This window comes from Nicotiana tabacum, chromosome 17 (genome assembly GCF_000715075.1).
Source record: "Nicotiana tabacum cultivar K326 chromosome 17, ASM71507v2, whole genome shotgun sequence".
In the NCBI taxonomy this organism is placed as follows: Eukaryota; Viridiplantae; Streptophyta; class Magnoliopsida; order Solanales; family Solanaceae; genus Nicotiana; species Nicotiana tabacum.
The window spans coordinates 118,082,266-118,102,544 of NC_134096.1; the positions used below are offsets into that span (position 1 = coordinate 118,082,266).

General features: G+C 37.1%; 2 protein-coding genes across 2 annotated transcripts in view; both read right to left on the minus strand.

Annotated features, from left to right (window-relative positions):
* Nucleotides 1-11,203: 11,203 nt before the first annotated feature.
* On the minus strand, nt 11,204-11,893 carry LOC142172070 (secreted RxLR effector protein 161-like). Its single transcript, XM_075235836.1, has one exon. It carries the CDS (start codon nt 11,891-11,893, stop codon nt 11,204-11,206), a length of 690 nt encoding a protein of 229 aa, XP_075091937.1.
* Nucleotides 11,894-12,542: 649 nt separating this feature from the next.
* The window catches only part of LOC142172071 (uncharacterized), a 34,268-nt gene continuing 26,531 nt past the window's right edge, over nt 12,543-20,279 (minus strand). Inside the window, exons 2-5 of the mRNA XM_075235837.1 lie at nt 14,792-14,937; nt 14,083-14,680; nt 13,302-13,695; nt 12,543-13,131 (exon numbers count right to left, since the gene is read on the minus strand). Of these exons, the coding sequence (XP_075091938.1) occupies nt 12,543-13,131; nt 13,302-13,695; nt 14,083-14,680; nt 14,792-14,937 (1,727 nt within the window). The remainder of the gene's footprint in view (nt 13,132-13,301; nt 13,696-14,082; nt 14,681-14,791; nt 14,938-20,279) is intronic.

The following is a 20,279-nucleotide window of genomic DNA, read 5'->3' on the forward strand; positions in this document are numbered from 1 at the left end:
GAGTGCCAACAGGCTTTGAGGGACCTAAAGAAGTACTCATCAATCCCTTCATTTCTCTTAAAATCAAAAGAAGGCGAAATATTGCTAGTCTATCTCGCGGTTTCAGAAGTTGTGGTAAGTGCGGTTTTAGTCCGGGAGGACAAAGGTACGCAGTCTCCTATTTACTACATTAGAAAAATTTTAATGGGAGCATAAACTTGCTACCCACATTTGGAAAGACTAGCCTTAGCTCTCGTAGTCGCCGCTCGGAAGCTGAGGCTCTATTTTCAATGCCACCCAATAACTGTGGTGAGAACTTTCCCTTTATAGAACATCCTTCATAAACCCGAGCTCTTGGGAAGATTGGCCAAACGGGACATCAAAATGAGTGAATTTGACATAGAATATAAATCGAGGACTGCAATTAAGTCACAAGTCTTGGCTGACTTCGTGGCCGATTTTAGTCTGGGACTACTACCTCTGACAACCAAGGAGGCAGTAATGGTATCAGAATCAACATTAGGAGTTTGGAGCTTATTTGAGGACGGAGTTTGGACCTTATTTACGGATGGAGCCTCGAACGTAAAAGGGTCCGGGCTCGGAATAGTTTTAATTGTGCCTTCGGGGGAAACCTTAAGGCAAGCCATCAGCATGATCCATTTAACTAACAATGAAGCAGAGTATAAAGCTTTGATTGTAGGGCTCGAATTGGCCCGGGGACTTGATTCCGAGGTTATAGAAATCAAATGCGACTCACAGCTGGTGGTAAATCAGATTTAGGGGATCTTTGATACCAAAGAAGAATGAATGCAACAATACATGGTAAAGGTCCAAGCCCTTTTGGCACGACTCCGTGAGTGGTCAATCACTCATATCCCGAGAGAGGATAATGCAGAAGCGGATACATTAGCAAACTTAGGTTCATCAATGGAAATAAAGGGATCGGAGTCCGGAACAATGGTACAACTAATGAGTTCGGTCCTTGATACGGTTGGTTACTATGAAGTGAATTTGGCTTGTCTGGTCTAGGACTGGAGAAACGAAATAATCAACTACCTCGAGCACAGAAAGTTGCCCGACGAACCCAAAGCATCACGAGCGTTACGCACCAAAGCTACACGTTATAGCTTCATGAAAGGCCAATTGTACAGAAAATCTTTCCAAGGCCTGCTGGCCCGGTGTTTAGGTGCATCAGAAGCTGACTATGTCATGAGAGAAATCCACGAAGGGATATGCGGCAATCACTCAGGCGCAGAGTCTTTGGTGCTGAAATTGGTACGTGCATGATATTATTGGCCTCGCAAGGAACAAGACGCCAAAGATCTCGTAAAGAAATGTGATAAGTACCAACGCTATGCATCACTAGTACATCAACCGGCATAACTCTTACATTCGGTTCTGTCCCAATGTCCGTTCACGAAATGAGGGATGGACATTGTCAGACCGCTGCCACCCGCTCCCGGAAAGATAAGGTTTCTTTTAATATTGACCAGTTATTTTTCTAAATGGGTGGAAGCAGGTTCTTATCAGAAGATCGGAGAACACAAAGTGGTCCATTTCCTGTGAGAAAATATAATTTGCAGGTTTAGAATACCAAAAGAAATAGCATGCGACAATGGGCTATAGTTTATCGATGCAAAATTTACAAAGTTCCTCGAAGACTTGAAAATAAAGAGAATCACATATTTGCCTTATCACCCGAGCGCAAACGGTCAAGCGGAGTCGACAAACAAAGTGATCATTCAAAATCTCTAGTAAAAGTTGGAAACAACAAAAGGAAAATGGCCTAAAGAGTTTCCCGGATTTCTATGGGCCTACCAAACAACGGCCGAATCAAGTACAGGAGAAACTCCTTTTTTCCTCGTATACGGTGTTAAAACCTTAATCCCGATTGAAGTGGGCGAACCCACTTTGAGATATTCTCAGACAAATGAAGAATCGAATAATGAAGCAATACTAATCAACTTGGAACTGCTCGAGGGACGCAGGGACTTGGCACATGTAAGAATGGCAGCTCAAAAGCATAGGATGAAGCGATATTATAATCGAAGAGACAATTTCTGTGTTTTCAAAGTAGGAGACTTGGTTCTAAGGAAAGTAACACAAAATACCCGGGATCTCAATGCGGGAAAGCTAGATCCAACATGGGAAGGTCCCTACCGGATTTCAGCTATCAATGGGAAGGGTTCATACTAGTTGGAGAACCAGAATGGGGACAAGTTGCCCAACAACTGGAACGTCAAACCTCAAAAGATAGTATTGCTCATGAACAACACTTAAACAGAAAGTATGTGCTGCACTCATTTCTCCTTCGTTCTGTTTTTGTCCCAATTGGGTTTTTCTGGAAAAGTTTTTAACGAGACAACAACAAAAAGCATACTACTGTCACGACCCAATTTCACATATAGGTCGTGATGGTGCCCAACATCACAGCTAGACAAGACAACTAGTGAATTAAACATATATTCCCTCATTTAATAAATTTCCGAGTAATTAAACTCTTTTTATTTGCAAGATTTAAGAAAAATATAAAAAGGTTCTGATTAAATAAAAAACCAAGAAAATAATTCAAATCATAATTCTACTAGTGTGTGTGCCAAGACCTGATGTCACAAGTATATGAGCATCTAGTAGATTATACAAATTTCTAACCACTGTCTGAATATGAAATAGACAGAATACAAAATACAAAAGAGAGGGACTCTTGGGCTGTAGAATGACTCAGGAAGCAACTCACCACTAAGCCTCGGGATATCTGGGGTACGCGCCGGTGGACCACCTGTTGCACCTGTCTCAGGTCCTGCACAAAAAGTGCAGCAAGCATAGCATGATTACGTAAACAATGTGTACCCAGTAAGTATCAAGTCTAATCTCGAAGAAGTAGTGACGAGAGGTCGTCTTTGACACTCACTATGGGTCAATAATTTTAGAATAGAATTATTTAAATAAACATGATTTATGTGAATAACAATAATTTTCTTAACAAGCGGAAATAAATAATTTTTTCAAATTCAATAATTTCCAATAAATCATATATCTTCACAAGCTGCAGAAAAGTGTCAAGGCATCATGTGATTGTTATTATTAAGCATGATTTATGTCGAGGTCGTACGATCCAATCCAGAGTGTCGTATACACTGCCGAGGGACGTGTGCCACGAACCATAGATGCATCTATATATTGCCGAGGCGTTCGGCCCGCTCCACAAGAAAAGGAAGGAAGTTTTTTATAAGCATTTGACTTAAATATTAATGAGGTTTTATACAAAAATAATACAAATTTCATTAGCAGTCTTTCACAATTTCTCCAATAAATATTTAATACAAGTAGGCACTTTAATTTAACAAGTATAGTGCAAGAATTCCAAATAGTTCATGAATTGGTTCCTAAAACTACACGAACAATAGCATAATAGTAGCCACGCACGGACTCTCGTCACCTCGTATGTACGTAGCCCCCACGATCAGGAGCGAGTATTTATTTACAACACCTATGGGGTAAATTCTCTCTTACAAGGTTAGACAATAGACTTACCTTATCTCAAAGTTCACTTCCTGATCACAATGTCGCATTAAAGCCTCAATTGCGTGCCGAAAAATCCGAAACTAGCCAAATGTTAGATAAAATAATTAATACAGGCTTAACAATTCAAAATTAGAGTATTAGATTAATTACCCAACCCAAATTGGTAAAATTTCTAAAATTTATCCCGGGCTCACGTGCCCAGATTCAGGAAATTTTCGAAGGAAATCGTCACCCATAACCTTACGAACTCAAATATACAATTTGCATCCCATTCCCTAACCATTTTCGTGATAAAAATCTCATTATTATAAAAACCTAGGTTTTTCATCTAAACCTTTGATTTTCACAATTTACATGTTAAATTCTACCCGTAATCTATGTATTTATCTCACAATAAGTAGAAATAACTTACCTCTAAGTTGCTAGGTGAAAATCCCTCTCAAGAAGCTCCAAAATCGCCCAAGAATGGAGATAAATGGGCTCAAAATGGCTGAGCCCCTACTTCAATGAAGGTTTTGCCTTCTGCGATTTTCGCACCTGCGGAGCCTCGGCCACATCTGCGGTCCTGCACCAGCGAAAAAATCCTCATAGGTGCGAGTTTCCCCTACCTGGCCAAGCTCCGCATCTGCGGCCTTAGGACCGCTTCTGCGCATCCGCTTTTGCGACGCTTCAAGGCACACCTACGGCCCTCGCCGCTTCTGCGCCCTCTTCCTCCGCACCTGCGCGCTCGCAGGTGCAAAAAAACTCCGCTTCTGCGGTCCCTGGGCATCCCTGGCTGGTCCGCTTCTGCAGTTCGTGGCTAGCTTCTGCGAGCTCGTACCTGCGGCTGGCCAAGTACAGGTGCGATTGCAGCAGAAGCTGGAGGCTTCAGTTGCTGCTCTAAAGTCCAAACTTCATCCGAGCCTCATCCGATTAACTCCCGAGCCCCCGGGGCCTTGCCCAAACATACCAACAAGTTCGTAAACATAAGACGGACCTACTCAACCTATCGAAACATAGAAAACAATATCAAAACTAAGAATCATACTCCAAACCAAATCGCATCAACTTATGAACATCAAGTTCTTCCAACTTGCTCCAAACGCATCAAAACATACTTAAACTACTCGGAATGACACCAAATTTTACGTGCAAGTCTTAAATCACCATATGGAACTATCCTACACTCCTAATTCCAAACGGACTTCATTTACTTTGAAACCTACTCCAACCCAAATTTAGAGAATTTTAAAACCTTTAAAGAACCAACTTTCACTATTAGGCGCCGAAACACTCCTGGGTCTTCCAAAACCCAATTCGAACATACGTCCAAGTCCAAAATCATCATACGAACCTATTGGAACCGTCAAATCCCGATTCCGAGATCGTTTTCTGAAAATGTTGACCGAAGTCAAACTTAGTCTTTTTAAAGCCAACTAAGAAACCAAGTGTTCCGATTTCAACCCGAACCCCTACAAATCCCGAACTAACCATCCCCGCAAGTCATAAAATAGTAAAAGCATATATAGGGAGTCTAATTTAGGGGAACGGTATTCTGGAAGGCAAAATAACCGGTTGGGTCGTTACATTCTCCACCTCTTAAACAAGCATTTGTCCTCGAACGGGCTTAGAATCATACCTGGAGTGCTGAATAAGTGTGGATATCTGCTCCGCATGTCCTCCTCGGCCTCCCAAGTCGCTTCTTCGACTGGTTGTCCCCTCCACTGAACTTTTATCGCAGAAATCTTCTTGGACCTCAACTGGCGAACTTGTCTATCAACAATGGCAACTGGTTCCTCTTCATAAGCCAAGCTCTTATCTAGTTGAACTGTGCTGAAGTCTAACACATGTGATAGGTCGGTAAGATACCTCCGGAGCATAGATACATGGAAAACCGGATGAACTCCCGATAGACTGGGAGGCAAAGCAAGCTCGTAAGCAACCTCTCCAACTCGTCTCAACACCTCAAATGAGCCTATAAACCTTGGGATCAACTTTCCCTTCTTCCCAAATCTCATGATTCCTTTCATCGACGAAACCTTTAAGAGGACTTTCTCACCTACCTCAATATCAAAATCGCATGCAATCTAGACAACTAGTATAAACGCAAGTTTAGGGGTTACCTCTTGAAGCGTGAACAAAGCTCCTCTATCATGTGAGCCTCCAATTACACAATGTCTCAATGGAATCTCCACCACCCGCACAATTACGATTCCTGGGCGTTCCACGGTCTTATACTGTGTTACCCAAATAATATTCGAAAATAACAATTTCGTGTGGGCGAAAGTTTCTAGGAAAATAGGCTAAAAATTTTGGCCACCTTGTTCTCTTCCTCTAGGTGGAATGCCTTATGTATTTATAGCACAAGTTTTAAGGGTTAAAATCCTTTTTCAAAACCTGTTGGGTTTTCTTTTCCACCCAAAAAAGGATTCTTTTATTTTCTATTATTTAGGCACACCATGGACCACATAATTTAATTAACAAGGCTTCCAATTATGGAATTCAGTTATAATTTTCGAAATTAATATCCACTATAATTAATTATGAATTATTCCACTAAAAATTCGTAATTGCACTCCTTATTCAATTTAAAATTCATCCATTAAATCTTATTTAACTCCCCATGTTAAGATTCAAATGCTAATCAATTAAATTAAATTACTAACGATTTAATTTATTGATTATTTACTTTAGAGTTTCGCTTAACTTATTTCATGTGTCGGATACAAAATCTACCGACCGTGTTTACACATGAAAACTTATAAGCTTTCATAAAGGTGTAACACCAATCTCTAAACCGAGACATTGATTCCATCAACTAACTAATATTTCGCCAATGTACATTATTATTATTCAATTTACCAGATATATTAACCCACGAAAGAATCTCGCCTTTTAATAAATCAAGAAAATAATAATATACACAACTAATAATAATTATATCAAGATTAAGAGTTTAAGTACATTTAATGGCTAGAGAATTTATTTTATTAAGTCAGTATAAAATACTTATCTCTACTTGGTCCGTTCAATATATACAAAATGTACTAGCACAAAAAGTTGGAATTAAACCATTCCCATAATCAAGATAAATTATATTTAATCTTGTGCTACAATCATCTATGATGGTTTATACTTATAAGAACCGATGATTTAATCTTCCGTGTATAAGCTAAACTCTATAATCTAAATCATCTACTATATAAGCAAATGGCACAGAATAATATATGATCAATTTAAAACTTTACTAAAATTGAATAAATAATTATTATATAATAAATACTATATCCAAACTAAACTCATGGTTAATAGCATATATCTCAACAGAAGTATCTTAAAACAACAATTTTTTATGTTTAGCTTATTAGTTTCTCTTGAAAGTGACACTGGGAAATGTCAACATAGTACATCCAGTTTTAGTTTTTAAAACTGAAAGGATAATCTACAAAATTGAATTATAAAGTAGTTTAAAATTATTACCACTATTCCTAGCGGACAAAACGAGTCACGAATGTTCCTGATTCATCTCGACTCTCGTCCACACCACGCACCAACAGAATCAAAGAGCTTGTTGTTACTAAATAAGGATACAGGGTCTGATCGGCATTACCTATTGGAGATGAAGACTTAAGAGGCAAAATGACCCCATAAGTTTCGAGACACTATAGAACTCTGTTAAATTAGAAAAATTAAAATAGCCAAATTCTTGGGTAAAACAAAAAGAATGTATTCCACTATAGTAACAGTTATTAGGAAACAAAAAATAAGGTCTGTTGTACTTTATCCAAGAAACCAAGAAATAACTCTTTCATTTAGGTATGAAAATCAGCATAAAACGAGATTAAGCACTATGTTTTACTTCATCCAAGATAACCAGTAAGCATCTCGTATAACAATTTTCCTTTTTTGAAAAATTTCCCCTTTTCTTCAATTATCTCCAAGTGCAAACTAATTAACGTCTTGCAAGATTTGAGTGGCCAAGCTTTGATTTTATCTATCCTCAGTTTGCTTGCAAGTATCTGAAATGAGAACTACATTAACGTAAACAACATTCATTTCATCATTTGTAATTCAAGTTACCCACTTTTGGTGAAGAGTTTTTCTCTTTATCTATCTTCAGTTTGCTCCTTTGATGACAATTCTTTAGTGCTGCATATGTTCTTCGAACTTCTCTGAGTTACCATTTCTTAGAAGACTTGTGCATTGTGAAATATAAAAATCATTAGGCATAGTCTTCTCAATTAAGTAACCATATTACACTCAAATTCCCCATTTGTCCGATTCTTAGTCCACTAAGAGCATAGGAAAGAAAGAGTCAACTATTATATTGGAAAGTTCCACTCCAATTAAGTCATTAAATGAACTAGACTATAGATGGGGCAATTTTACTATGAATGAAAAGGCTGAGTATTTGAAATAGATCGAAAGGAATCCAATCTAAGCAAGCATAGTAGAGGGAAAAACATTAATAAAAGTAAGCAAGTGGATGAATTAATATTGTTTGGTGTTAGTTATCATACAAAAGATTGTAACAAGCAACATAAATTCAAATTAAACTAAGTCATAAAAATCATCATAAAAGAGTTTGAATGAAACAATTCAGAGAGAATTTATTAGCTGGGTAAATTTCACAAATGGCCATATAATAACTATGTTTTCTCACACAAAAATCATAAAACTTTTACTAACTCACACAAAAATCACAGTGATTGGAAAATATAATATTTCAGTAGTATTTTCTTATTTTGTGGTTATTTATTTTCTTATTTTCAGTCTAATAAATAATAATCCAATTAAAATAGGGATGAATAGTAAATCCTTCAAAACATGATACTTCTATCTTTTATTTTTTTTTTAAAGATTTTTATTCAAATCGATAGCATTTTTATTTCAAGTGCTCTCTAATTATACCTTTTATTTCCTTATTTTTTTGGTCAGAATCTCATGCATTCCGAACTAAGTTTCTTATGGGAAAGAATTCACTTTTAGTATTATTTTAACTTACGTATATGGGTATTGGGTCAGGTTGGGTTGAGTCATTCCTATTTTATGAGAAACAAATAATAAAATTAATCGACCGGCCGAAACTAATTGCATTTGCTAGCCAAAATATATATAGAATGTGTATATTATATGTATATAATACACATATATCTAAAAAAAATATTTATCGGCTATTATTTTTGGGAACGGCTAAAAATATACTCATATTTCTTCTATTTTAATTGGATAATTATTTATTGGATTGAAAATAAAAAATAAAAAATAAAAAACGTAAAATAACAAAATATTACCGAAAAATTTATTTTTCGACCACTATGATTTTTGTGTGAGTTAGTGAAAATTTTATGATTTTTGTATGAGAAAACAAAGTTATATGACTTTAATGAAAAAAGTCATAGCTATATGATTTTTGTGTGAGAAAACAAAGTTATATGACTTTGGTGAAAAAAGTCATAGTTATATGACCATTTGTGAAATTTACCCTTTATTAGCTTTCCGCTTGTATAACATATCAAGAACAAAGGTTAACGCGCACTCAAGGGACGTCGCCAATAAAGTTGGATGAAAATCATGGGAGGAGTGTGTTTGGTAACGAAAAAATATTTTCAAGTTAATCAAACTCCAAACGAATATTTTTGGTGAAAAATATTTTCTATTAAAAAGGAGAAAACGACTTTCTTCACTTATAGTTTCCTCTACCGGTCTATTTGAAATAGTTTCTAGATTTCAAGAAGTGTTGGATAATGGATAGTGAGGCAAAAGCTTTTCAGAAAATATTTTGCTTCTTTTCAAACACACTTAAGGATTTAAGTCTCAATGGAGGCAAAAAATAAAAAATAACAAATAATATATATATATATATATATATATATATATATATATATATATATATATATATATATATATATATATTATTTGTTCCGCATGTATAACATATCAAGAACAAAGGTTAACCCGCACTCAAGGGACGTCGCCAATAAAGTTGGATGAAAATCATGGGAGGAGTTTGTTGGTAACGAAAAAATATTTTCAAGTTAATCAAACTCCAAACGAATATTTTTGGTGAAAAATATTTTCTATTAAAAAGGAGAAAACGACTTTCTTCACTTATAGTTTCCTCTACCGGTCTATTTGAAATAGTTTCTAGATTTCAAGAAGTGTTGGATAATGGATAGTGAGGCAAAAGCTTTTCTCAAGGGACGTCGCCAATAAAGTTGGATGAAAATCATGGGAGGAGTTTGTTGGTAACGAAAAAATATTTTCAAGTTAATCAAACTCCAAACGAATATTTTTGGTGAAAAATATTTTCTATTAAAAAGGAGAAAACGACTTTCTTCACTTATAGTTTCCTCTACCGGTCTATTTGAAATAGTTTCTAGATTTCAAGAAGTGTTGGATAATGGATAGTGAGGCAAAAGCTTTTCAGAAAATATTTTGCTTCGCTCCAAACACACTTAAGGATTCAAATTTCAATGGTGGCAAAAAATAAAAAATAACAAATAATATATATATTATTTGTTCCGCATGTATAACATATCAAGAACAAAGGTTAAACCGCACTCAAGGAACGTCGCCAATAAAGTTGGATGAAAATCATGGGAGGAGTGTATTTGGTAACGAAAAAATATTTTAAAGTTAATCAAACTCCAAACGAATATTTTTGGTGAAAAATATTTTCTATTAAAAAGGAGAAAATGACTTTCTTCACTTATAGTTTCCTCTACCGGTCTATTTGAAATAGTTTCTAGATTTCAAGAAGTATTGGATAATGGATAGTGAGGCAAAGTTTTTTCAGAAAATATTTTGCTTCGTTCCAAACACACTTAAGGATTCAAAAAGTTTTTTCGGAAAATATTTTCAGCAAAATATTTTTATTCGTTCCAAATACATTTTAGGATTCAAATTTCAATAGAGGCAAAAAAAACTATAATTAATTTTTTTCTCGTTTGTCCAAGTATTGTAGGCAGAATTATTCGATACCAGTACCAAGTGGTATCGAAATGTCGTTACAAGTCCTGTCCTCGTGATTCGAGTCAATATAGGCTAATACTGTACTCATTACAGAAAACATACCTAAAGCGGAAGCCATTATCACGAAGAGGAAGCGTTAATTGGAATTGGTTTCTCGCCCCTTGCCCTAACTTTTGTTACCGCTGACTTTAGTGATGGAAGAGAGAATAGAAAATACGGTAACCCTAATGGGTGGAGAGAGGACCAATTTATAAAGATTTTCATTTAATCAGGTACGTCCATCAAGTAACCGATCGGACGAACAAGATTTGTCTTTCATTAAATATTAATTACGGGCCTTAAACCTATTGGGCCATACACACGTAGAAAAACTTACATTCTTCCACTTGTCCCAATAATCACATAATATTAATATTTAATAATATAAACACTAGTTGCACATAAACAAATATCTTCTATAATGTCCATCATAAATACCATAATACGACAAGCTGCTAAATGTGAGTTATGGCGGTCATACATATAATTTTGTCTACATACCCCCTTCCATATACTACAACATTAGCAACTCATCGTAATAGGTCCATAAGCTATAAAATATTATGGTCCACAATAATATCTCATTGAAGCTTATCCTGTAATATCTCAAAACAATAATGTGTACACCATTATGAGAAACATGAAATCATCAATGTATATCAGAAATATATAAATGATCTCAGAGTGTCAAAACATCATAAATACATCAGTCATAAATACAACTAAGACCCATTCTATGTACATGTTCTTTAAATATATTTAGCTGTAAACCCTTCGTTAACAGATCTGCATTCATGGGATCAGTTCTAATATGCTCAAGTGTCACTCTTTGTTTCTGAACTTCCTCCTTGGCAGTAAAGTACTTTAGTTCCATATGTTTGACACTATTGCAGTACTTATCGTTCTTGGAGAAGAATACTGCTGCAGGATTATCATAGTAAATTTTCAGCGGCTTGGTAATGGTGTCGACAACCCCAAGTCCTAAAATAAAATTTTGCAACCATAATGCATGAATTGTGGCCTCAAAACATGCCACAAATTCTGCTTCCATTGTGGATGTAGTAATGACAGACTGTTTGGCACTCTTCCATGATATAGCTCCTTCAACTAATTGGAACAAGTAACCAAACGTGGACTTTCTAGTGTCAATACATCCAGCGAAATTTGAATCCGAATATCCAATAACTTCCAAATGTTTGGATCTCCTATACATGAGCATGTAATCCTTCGTTCTTTTCAGGTACCTCAAGACTTTCTTTGCAACTTTCCAATGATCAATTCCTGGGTTACTCTGATATCTTTCTAGTATTCTGACCGCAAAACTAATATCCGGTCTTGTGCAAGTCTGAGCATATATCAGACTACCAACAATATAAGAGTAAGAAATTGATTCCATTTTCTTTCGTTCTACATCATTCTTAGGGCATTACATGAGACTAAATTTGTCCCCTTTTTGAATTAGAACAATTTCTGCCGAACAATTATTCATGTTAAATCTCTCTAGAACTCTTTTGATATAGCCTTTCTAAGACAGTTCCAATAATTCTTGTGATCTATCACGGAATATTTCTATTCCTATCACATAGGATGCCTCACCCATATCTTTCATTTAAAAATATTTAGAGAGAAAATCTTTAGTCTCATGCAATATGCCTAAATCATTAACATCAAGTAGAATATCGTCAACATATAGGACTAAAAATATAAACTTGCTCCCACTGATCTTTTGGTATATACACCGATCAACAGTATTTTTCACAAATTCAAAAGATGTTATGGTATCATTAAACTTTATATACCATTGCCGTAAGGCTTGTAAGTCCATTTATTGACTTCTTCAGTTTACACATCATTTGACCTTTTACTTTAGTTTCAAAACCCTCTGGTTGGTCCATATAAACTTCCTCCTAGAAATCTCCATTAAGAAAGACAGTTTTCACATCCATTTGGTGTAACTCTAAATCATAACGAGCCACCAAAGCCATAATAATTCTTAACGAGTTTTTCTTTAAGACAGGTAAAAAGGTCTCTTTATAATCAATGCCTCATTTCTTAGTATAACCATTGGCAACATGTCTAGCTTTATATTTTTCAATATTGCCATTTGAATCGTGTTTGGTCTTAAAGACCCATCTACACCCGATTCTTTTAGAACTATCTCCCAATTCAATGAGATCCCAGATTTTATTGTATTCTATGGATTTTAACTCTTCTTTCATGTCATTAATCCATTTGTCAGACTCATTACTTTCCATGGCTTGTGAATATAAAATCGGATCCTTATTAAGACCAATGTCAAAATCAGGCTCTTGCAAATAAACTATGTAATCATCTGAAATAGCCGATTTTCTAACTCTTTGAGATTTTCTTAATGGTATTTCTTGTGGTTCATTTGTGTCAGATATTTGTGAGTTAGTTTCTTCATGAAGTGTTTCATCCAAGTGTTGCTCGGTGTTCTCAAAGTGTTCTTCAACAACTGGAATAATATTTGATATTTGTGTGGAAGTAGGCGCATTCGAGGGTAATAGAACATTGGCCCTCACCTCTTTTATTTCCACACTTTGTTTTTCAACACTCCCACTAACTTCACCATTCTCAACGAATCTTGCATTACTGATTTCAACAATTCTCGAACTATGGTTTGGACAGTAAAACACATACCTTTAGATTTCTCTGGGTAACCAATAAAGTAACCACTTACTGTTCGAGAATCTAATTTCTTTTCTTGTGGATTATAAACTCTAGCTTCCGCTGGGCAACCCCAAACATGCAGGTGCCTTAAACTAGGTTTCCTTCCCGTTCACAGTTCAAAAGGAGGTTTTGGAACTGCCTTACTAGGAACCCTGTTTAATAAATATACATCGGTTTTAAGAGCATACATCCACAATGATTTTGGTAATGAGGAATTACTCATCATGCTCCTAACCATATCCATAAGTTTTCCATTACGCCTTTCTGTAACACCATTTTGTTGAGGTGTTCCTGGCATAGTATACTGTGCACATATGTCACCATCCTCGAGGAACTTTACAAATGGACCTAGATATTTTTCTGATTTATTATATTTTTCATAATATTTACCACCTCTATCTGACCTAACAATTTTCACCTTTTTATCTAATTGCCTTTCAACCTCATTAACAAACACTTTGAGAGCATCTGTTGCTTGAGATTTTTCTTTCAGCGAGTAGATGTATCCTTAACGTGAAAAATCATCGATAAAGGTGATAAAATATTTTTCTCCACCAAAAGATGGAATATCAAAGGGTCCACAAATATAGTTGTGTATAATTTCAAGAAGCTGTGTACTTCTTATGGCACATTTCTTACTATGCTTGATTTTCTTTCCTTTAATGCAATCCAAAAATATATTAAGGTCAGTAAAATTTAGATTCGGAAGAATCTCATTCTTGACTAATCTTTCTATCCTTTATTTGGATATATGACCCAAACATCTATGTCACAAGTAAGCAGAACTTTCACCTAGTGAACTACGTTTAATTCCAATATTATGTTGAATAGTAAGAAGGGATTCAGAAAAATCAATATTGAGTTTCAATTTATATAAACCATCACTAAGAATACCAGAACCATAAAAAACAACATTATTATATAAATTAAAACATCCATTTTCAAACTTTAAATCATAACCAGAAACATCAAGTCTTGAAAGAGAAATCAAATTCCTAGAAACTGAAGGTACATAAAGAGTCTGTAATAGATCCAGGTGGCGTCCAGTCTCCAAGATCAAATGATAAGCCCCTACGCCTTCAATTGGAGCCTTCATACGATTTTCCATGAACAATAAATCCCTGTTTGGATTTGTAGTTTGGATCATAAGGAATCCGTGCAACGTAGTAGATACATGAGCAGTTGCACCAGAATCAAGCCACCAAGTATTATTAGGAACTTCTACTAAATTTGATTCGAAATATACAAAAGCACTAATTGTTCCTTTCTTTTCGAACCAAGCTTTACATTTCAAGCAATCTTTCTGATAATGTCCTTCCTTGTTACAGAAACGACACATATCTGCCTTATGTTCCTTCTTAGCATCATGTGGAGCTTTAACATGTGCTTTCTTCTTCTTGAACTTGTTGGACTTCACTTTAAGTCCTTTACCAGCTCCTTGACCTATGAGGTTAATTGAATGAATCCCTTGTTTCTTAAGTCTTGACTCCTCCTAAATAAGCATACTGGACAATTCACTAACATTTCACTTATCTTTAATAGTATTATAGTTAATTTGAAAAGGTCCATACTCAGGAGGCAACGAGTTCAGAATAAATTGAACCAAGAAGGAGTCATCCACTTTCACCCTCAAGGTCTGAAGTCTTGCTACAATGTTAGTCATCTCCATGATATGATTTTTCATACTACGTGACCCATCAAACTTCATGGTCGTGAGTTCATCCATTAATGTACCAGCGAGAGACTTATCTGCAGAAGGAAAACATTCTTCCACAAACTTCAGGTATTCCCTGACACTTTTTGTCTGTGGAATAATACTCTTAATATTGTTGGCAATAGTAATTTGCATAAACATAAGGCTCAGGCTGTTAGAGCGTTCTCATACTTTATGGAAAGACTTCTCATCGCACTGCTCGAATCAGTAATGGCAGCGGGCTTATCATTCAGCAGAGCCAAGTCAAGATCCATCACACCTAATGTAACGATCCGACCAATCTTTTTGATCCCTAGCGCGTTACTCAGCAGTTTGGGGCTACAAGTAGCTTCACTTCAGGTATTAGGACTTGTACGCGTGGTCATAATTTAATTTCGGAAAGTTCGGAGTTTATTTGGAAAGAAAACTCTAAAATTAGAAGCTTTAAGTTGGAGAAATTGACTAAAGTGTGATTTTTGAGTAGACGACATCGAAATTGGGATTTGAAGGTTCCAACAGGTTCGTATGATAATTTTGGACTTAGGTGTATGTCCGTATCAGGTTTTGGATGACCCGGGAGCGTTTCGGCGCCTATTGTGGAAGGTTGGCGTTTTGGAAGAATTTCGTAAATTTGCGTTGAAGTGTATTTTATTGATATCGACATCCGTTTAGGATTCTGAGTCTAGGAATAGCTCCGTATAGTGATTATGGTATTAGGAGAGCGTCCGGATGTGGATTTGGAGGTCCATAGGTCATTTTGGGATCATTTTGCGAAAGTTAGAAATTTGAAGGCTTTTGAGAAGTTTAACCGGGAGTGGACTTTTTGATATCGGGGTCGGATTCTAATTCCGGAAGTTGGAGTAGGTCCGTAATGTCTAATGTGACTTGTGTACAAAATTTGAGGTCAATCGGATGTGATTAGATGGGTTTCAGCATCGAATGTAGAAGTTTGAGGTTCTAAGGTTCATTAAGCTTGGATTGGGGTGCGATTCATGATTTTGACGTTGTTTGATGTGATTTGAGGCCTCGAGCAGGTCCGCGTTATGTTATGGTACTGGTTTGTGTGATTGGATGGGGTCCCAGGGGGCCTCAGGTGTGTTTCGGGATGGTTTTGGATCATTTCGGGTTGTTTTGGACTGCTGTTGCTGCTATTTGGTTTCCTTTATCGCGAACGCGAAGGGTGTCTCGCGTTTGCAAAGAGGAATTTGAGGCGGCTGAGTTTTGGCCTTCGTGAACGCGAGGCGGAGGTCGCGAACGCAGAGCTCCAGATGCGAATGCGAAGCAGTGGTGTCTGTAGCCTTTGCGAATGCGAGGCTTTGATCGCGAATGCGAAGAAGGGCCTGGCCTGGGCAGATTGTTTTAAAGACCAGATTTGGCCATTTTCCTCCATATTTCATTTGGTTGGGAGATATTTGGAGCTCTTGGGAGGGAGATTTTCGTCATCTATGTCAAGGTAAGTGATTCCCACCTATTGCAAGTTAAATACTTGGATTTTATACGGATTTAGACATGAAAATTTGTAGAAATTTGGGATTTTGAAGAAAAACCTAGAAATTGGTATTCTTGGATTTTGAAGAAAAACCTAGAATAAATTATATATTTGAGTTCGTGAGGCTATGGATAATGGTTATCTTCAAATATTTTTGGAATCCGGGCACGTGGGCTAGAGGGTGCTTTTATCGACTTTTCGAGCAAAGTTGGAAATTGTTGTAAATTGATTAATTATGAGTATTTGAGCATATTTTGATTGGGTTGCATCATATTTTACTAGTTTTGGAGTGACGAGCATCTATTTGAGTTGTTGGAGCGGCTTTGGAGCCGGTTATGAAATTGCGGAGCGAGGTAAGTCTCTTTTCTAATCGTGTAAGAGGGAATTAACCCCATAGGTAAAATAATTCAATATGTGCTTCTATTTGTGGGGGCTACGTACACACGAGGTGACGAGAGTCCGTGCGTAGCTACTATCATGCTTAAGTCTGGGTAGTCTAGGACCCAAATCATGCTATACTTGCGATGTGTGCAACCTTCTTGTTAATTTGATTTCTTAAATCACATTGAACTTGGTAAAGGAATTTTTAAAAGATAAAATTCGTTTTCCTAGTAGTTAAATGAGAATTGGAATTTCCTTAAATAATTTCCCCCCAATAAATTCTTGATTTGGTTGTTTGAATGTGTTTATCTTTTGTGGAGCGGGCCGAACGCCTCGGCAGATTAAATAGATGCATCTATGGTTTGCGTCGTTCGACCCGTGGCAATGCACATTTTAAATAATTATGTTGGAGCGGGCCGTACGACCTCGACATGATTTGCACATGATTGAATTTATTGCTTTGGAATTTACCATAAATGATATTGCCTCCTTGGCCTGAGATAAATTGGTAAATAATAGGAAATAAATTTGGAGATTTCTTAATTAAAAAAGAACTGCTTACTTACTTCAAAATAATGAACTTTCAACCGTTTTATATAATCCGTGCTTAATTATATCATTGGTATATTAATTATAGTCCATAGTAAGTGTCCGAGTCGACCCCTCGTCACTACTTCTTCGAGGTTAGGCGGGATACTTACTGGGTACGCGTTGATTTACGTACTCATGCTACACTTGTTGCGCATTTGTTTTGTGTGCAGGTATATATATGTCTAGAGGCGTTGTGGGCGCAGAGGAACTGTTATTGCGGGGACTTAGGTGAGATGCACTCTCTACTACGATCCGCAACCAACAGAATCTCCTTCAGAGTATTAATATTTTTCCTGTCCAAATTTGTATTCCGGACAGATGTTGTATTTCATTTTACTTCCTAGTTGATGCTCATGCACTTGTGACACCGGGTTTTTGGGTGATTATAGGTTGTCCCGTATTGAAATTTGTTGAAAACATTATTAGTTATCTTGTAAATTCCATCTCTTATTATTTAATTGAAGGAAAAATGTGATTTCAAAATATTAAAAACAAGAACCAAATTGAGCATTTATTGTTAGCTTGTCTGATAGCGGTGTCCGACGCCATCACGACCCTTAATGGATTTTGGGTCTTGATAACATGGTATCAGAGCACTAGGTTCACTTAGGTCTCACGAGTCATAAGCGAGTCTAGTAGAATTTTGCGGATCGGTACGGAGACGTCTGTACTTATCTTCGAGAGGCTACCAGGCTGATAGGAACACTTCCCTTCTTGATTCCTCATCGTGCGATTCGATTCCTTTGAGGCTTATGCCTTCATTTTCTTCCTATTCAATCTTACGCGACGCGAAGCAGTTATTATAAATTGGAATCGAGGAATGTTAATGGCACTACTGATGTAGAGCAAGATGTTTCTCCCTGCCTATTCGATTAGGCTAACGTTGTCGCTTTATGAAAGGATGTTCTGTCATCTCAGCTCAGTAGCTATATATTTGATGGTTTTGGGGCTATGCACCAATTTCTATGACGATTTGTGCATTGCTATCACACCATTTTTGTGTAATGGAAGGATGCTTGTCTATGCGTCGAAGCAGTGAATGACTTGGAAGGAGGTTTACTCAGTGCATGATTCAGAGATCCAGTATTTTATTTCCGGCGAAGTAAAGGCAATCGGACTAGGAATGTTTAGATTTGGGTTGATGGAATAACGAGATTTGGTATTTTCGAGCGTGGTAGTATTTTCATCAATAATGTGGTGTCGTCGCCCTTGATTGAATGTGTTAAGTTCGTCGGTGTTATGGTCTTCATCAATTTGCCTTCAGGGCAGGGTATTGTGAAATAGTGCCGGGGAAGTGGCTGTGAGAGATCGCAGTGTGCGATGGTTTAGGACTTAATCGGTGTTCCGGGTATTGAAGTCTCAAGGAAGATGATCTTCGGGGAGGTTTAAAGTTGGTGGAGATCTATTGGTTCAAGTGCTGTAGAGATAGATATTGATTCAAGGAAACAACTGGGCATTGAAGGATGAGAAAGGGCATGTGGGAGGTGTCTCGCGATGGTTAAACTTCTAGAAGGTCAAGTGTGAGAAACATGAGTTGAGTAGTTGCTTAAAGGAGAGGGTTTGACCAAAGTGGGAGAGTGACAGAGTATCAGATGGGTTCTGTGGTAGGATAGCTACACGCCTTGGGGAAAGTTTAGAGTGATTGGGATTCATGGTGGACAGTGACTAGGTCTACGAGCTTAATTTGGAATATTGGATGCTATATTGAGGAAGATTGGGTGTGACAGGAGGGGGGGGGGGGTAGCTTAATATGAAAAAAAGATACAATATGAATTTGGATTTGAATGTATTGTCGCACGTTTAGTTGATGTCAATGGGGAGTGAACGGGATTGTACAGCTGGTGAATGAGCACGGGCTTAGGATGGTTTGTTGGCTTCGTGGTAATTGTACTCGGTGCAGCGTTGTTGGAGGATGTTGGCATGGAATTTCCACAGATGGGATATCTCCTGTGAGCAGGTTAGCGGTTGCGTGGTGTTGATGAAGCTTCTACGAAGAATTTTACTGGTTATCCAGTAAGAGGTCGAATATGTGAATATGGTTAGTGATTCAGAATGTTCATGAAATGTTTAACATAAAGATTTCGAGAAACTTTGGCGGGTTGATTGTGCAAGATCATGTCGATAGGAGATAAGAAATCTTGGTGGGTTCCGATGTTATGCAATGGTAGCTTCAGGCTAAGTGGGAGAGCCCCACCGTCTATGATTGGATTGTGTAATTGTAAACTAGTGCGGTTTCTGGTTATTAGTGTATTGATGGGTCATCATGACTAAGGGAAGATAACATCAATAGTAATTTGAGCAAAGGATTTGAGGAATGTGTGCTATATTTGGCCTTATCGATTCGTGTTCAGGTTTGGGGAAGACTCAGAGTCTATGCTTCATGTGGAAGTGGTGTATAAGTAAAATGATTCAGCCGGGTGCTTTTTTGAGAGGGCGTTCATATGCTAGTGGAGCCTTGGAGTTTGATTATATTCGGGACCAAGTCAGAATGAGTGACTCTCAACAATGGTCCTAGTAGGTTCAAAATTTAAGGTGCGTTGCCTAAGGATTTTGAGCCCGTGGTATGGTTAAGGACCGAGTTTTGGCAGCAGATTATGGAAAAGGGGACTTGGAATGCTCTATGTTATCGTCGGTTTGCGGTGTGGCGTTTGAGGAATGGGAGAAAATAACTTCGGGTTCATAGAGGGGTTTTCAGAATGGGTGTACCAGTTGAATACGCGAATATACACATAAGGAGAGTATGAGATGGTTCATGGGTTTTGGGGACAATGTGGTCTCGTGAAATGGGGTCACTCAGGATGAGTGCGGATTGAGTTCATTATATTGATAAATGAGCTGTTGTTATTTCTAAGGAAGATCCATAGTAAATTAGGAGAAGTCGGGTTCGATTAGCAATGGTTAGATTGGCATGATGATGGCAATGATCAACTCCTTCAG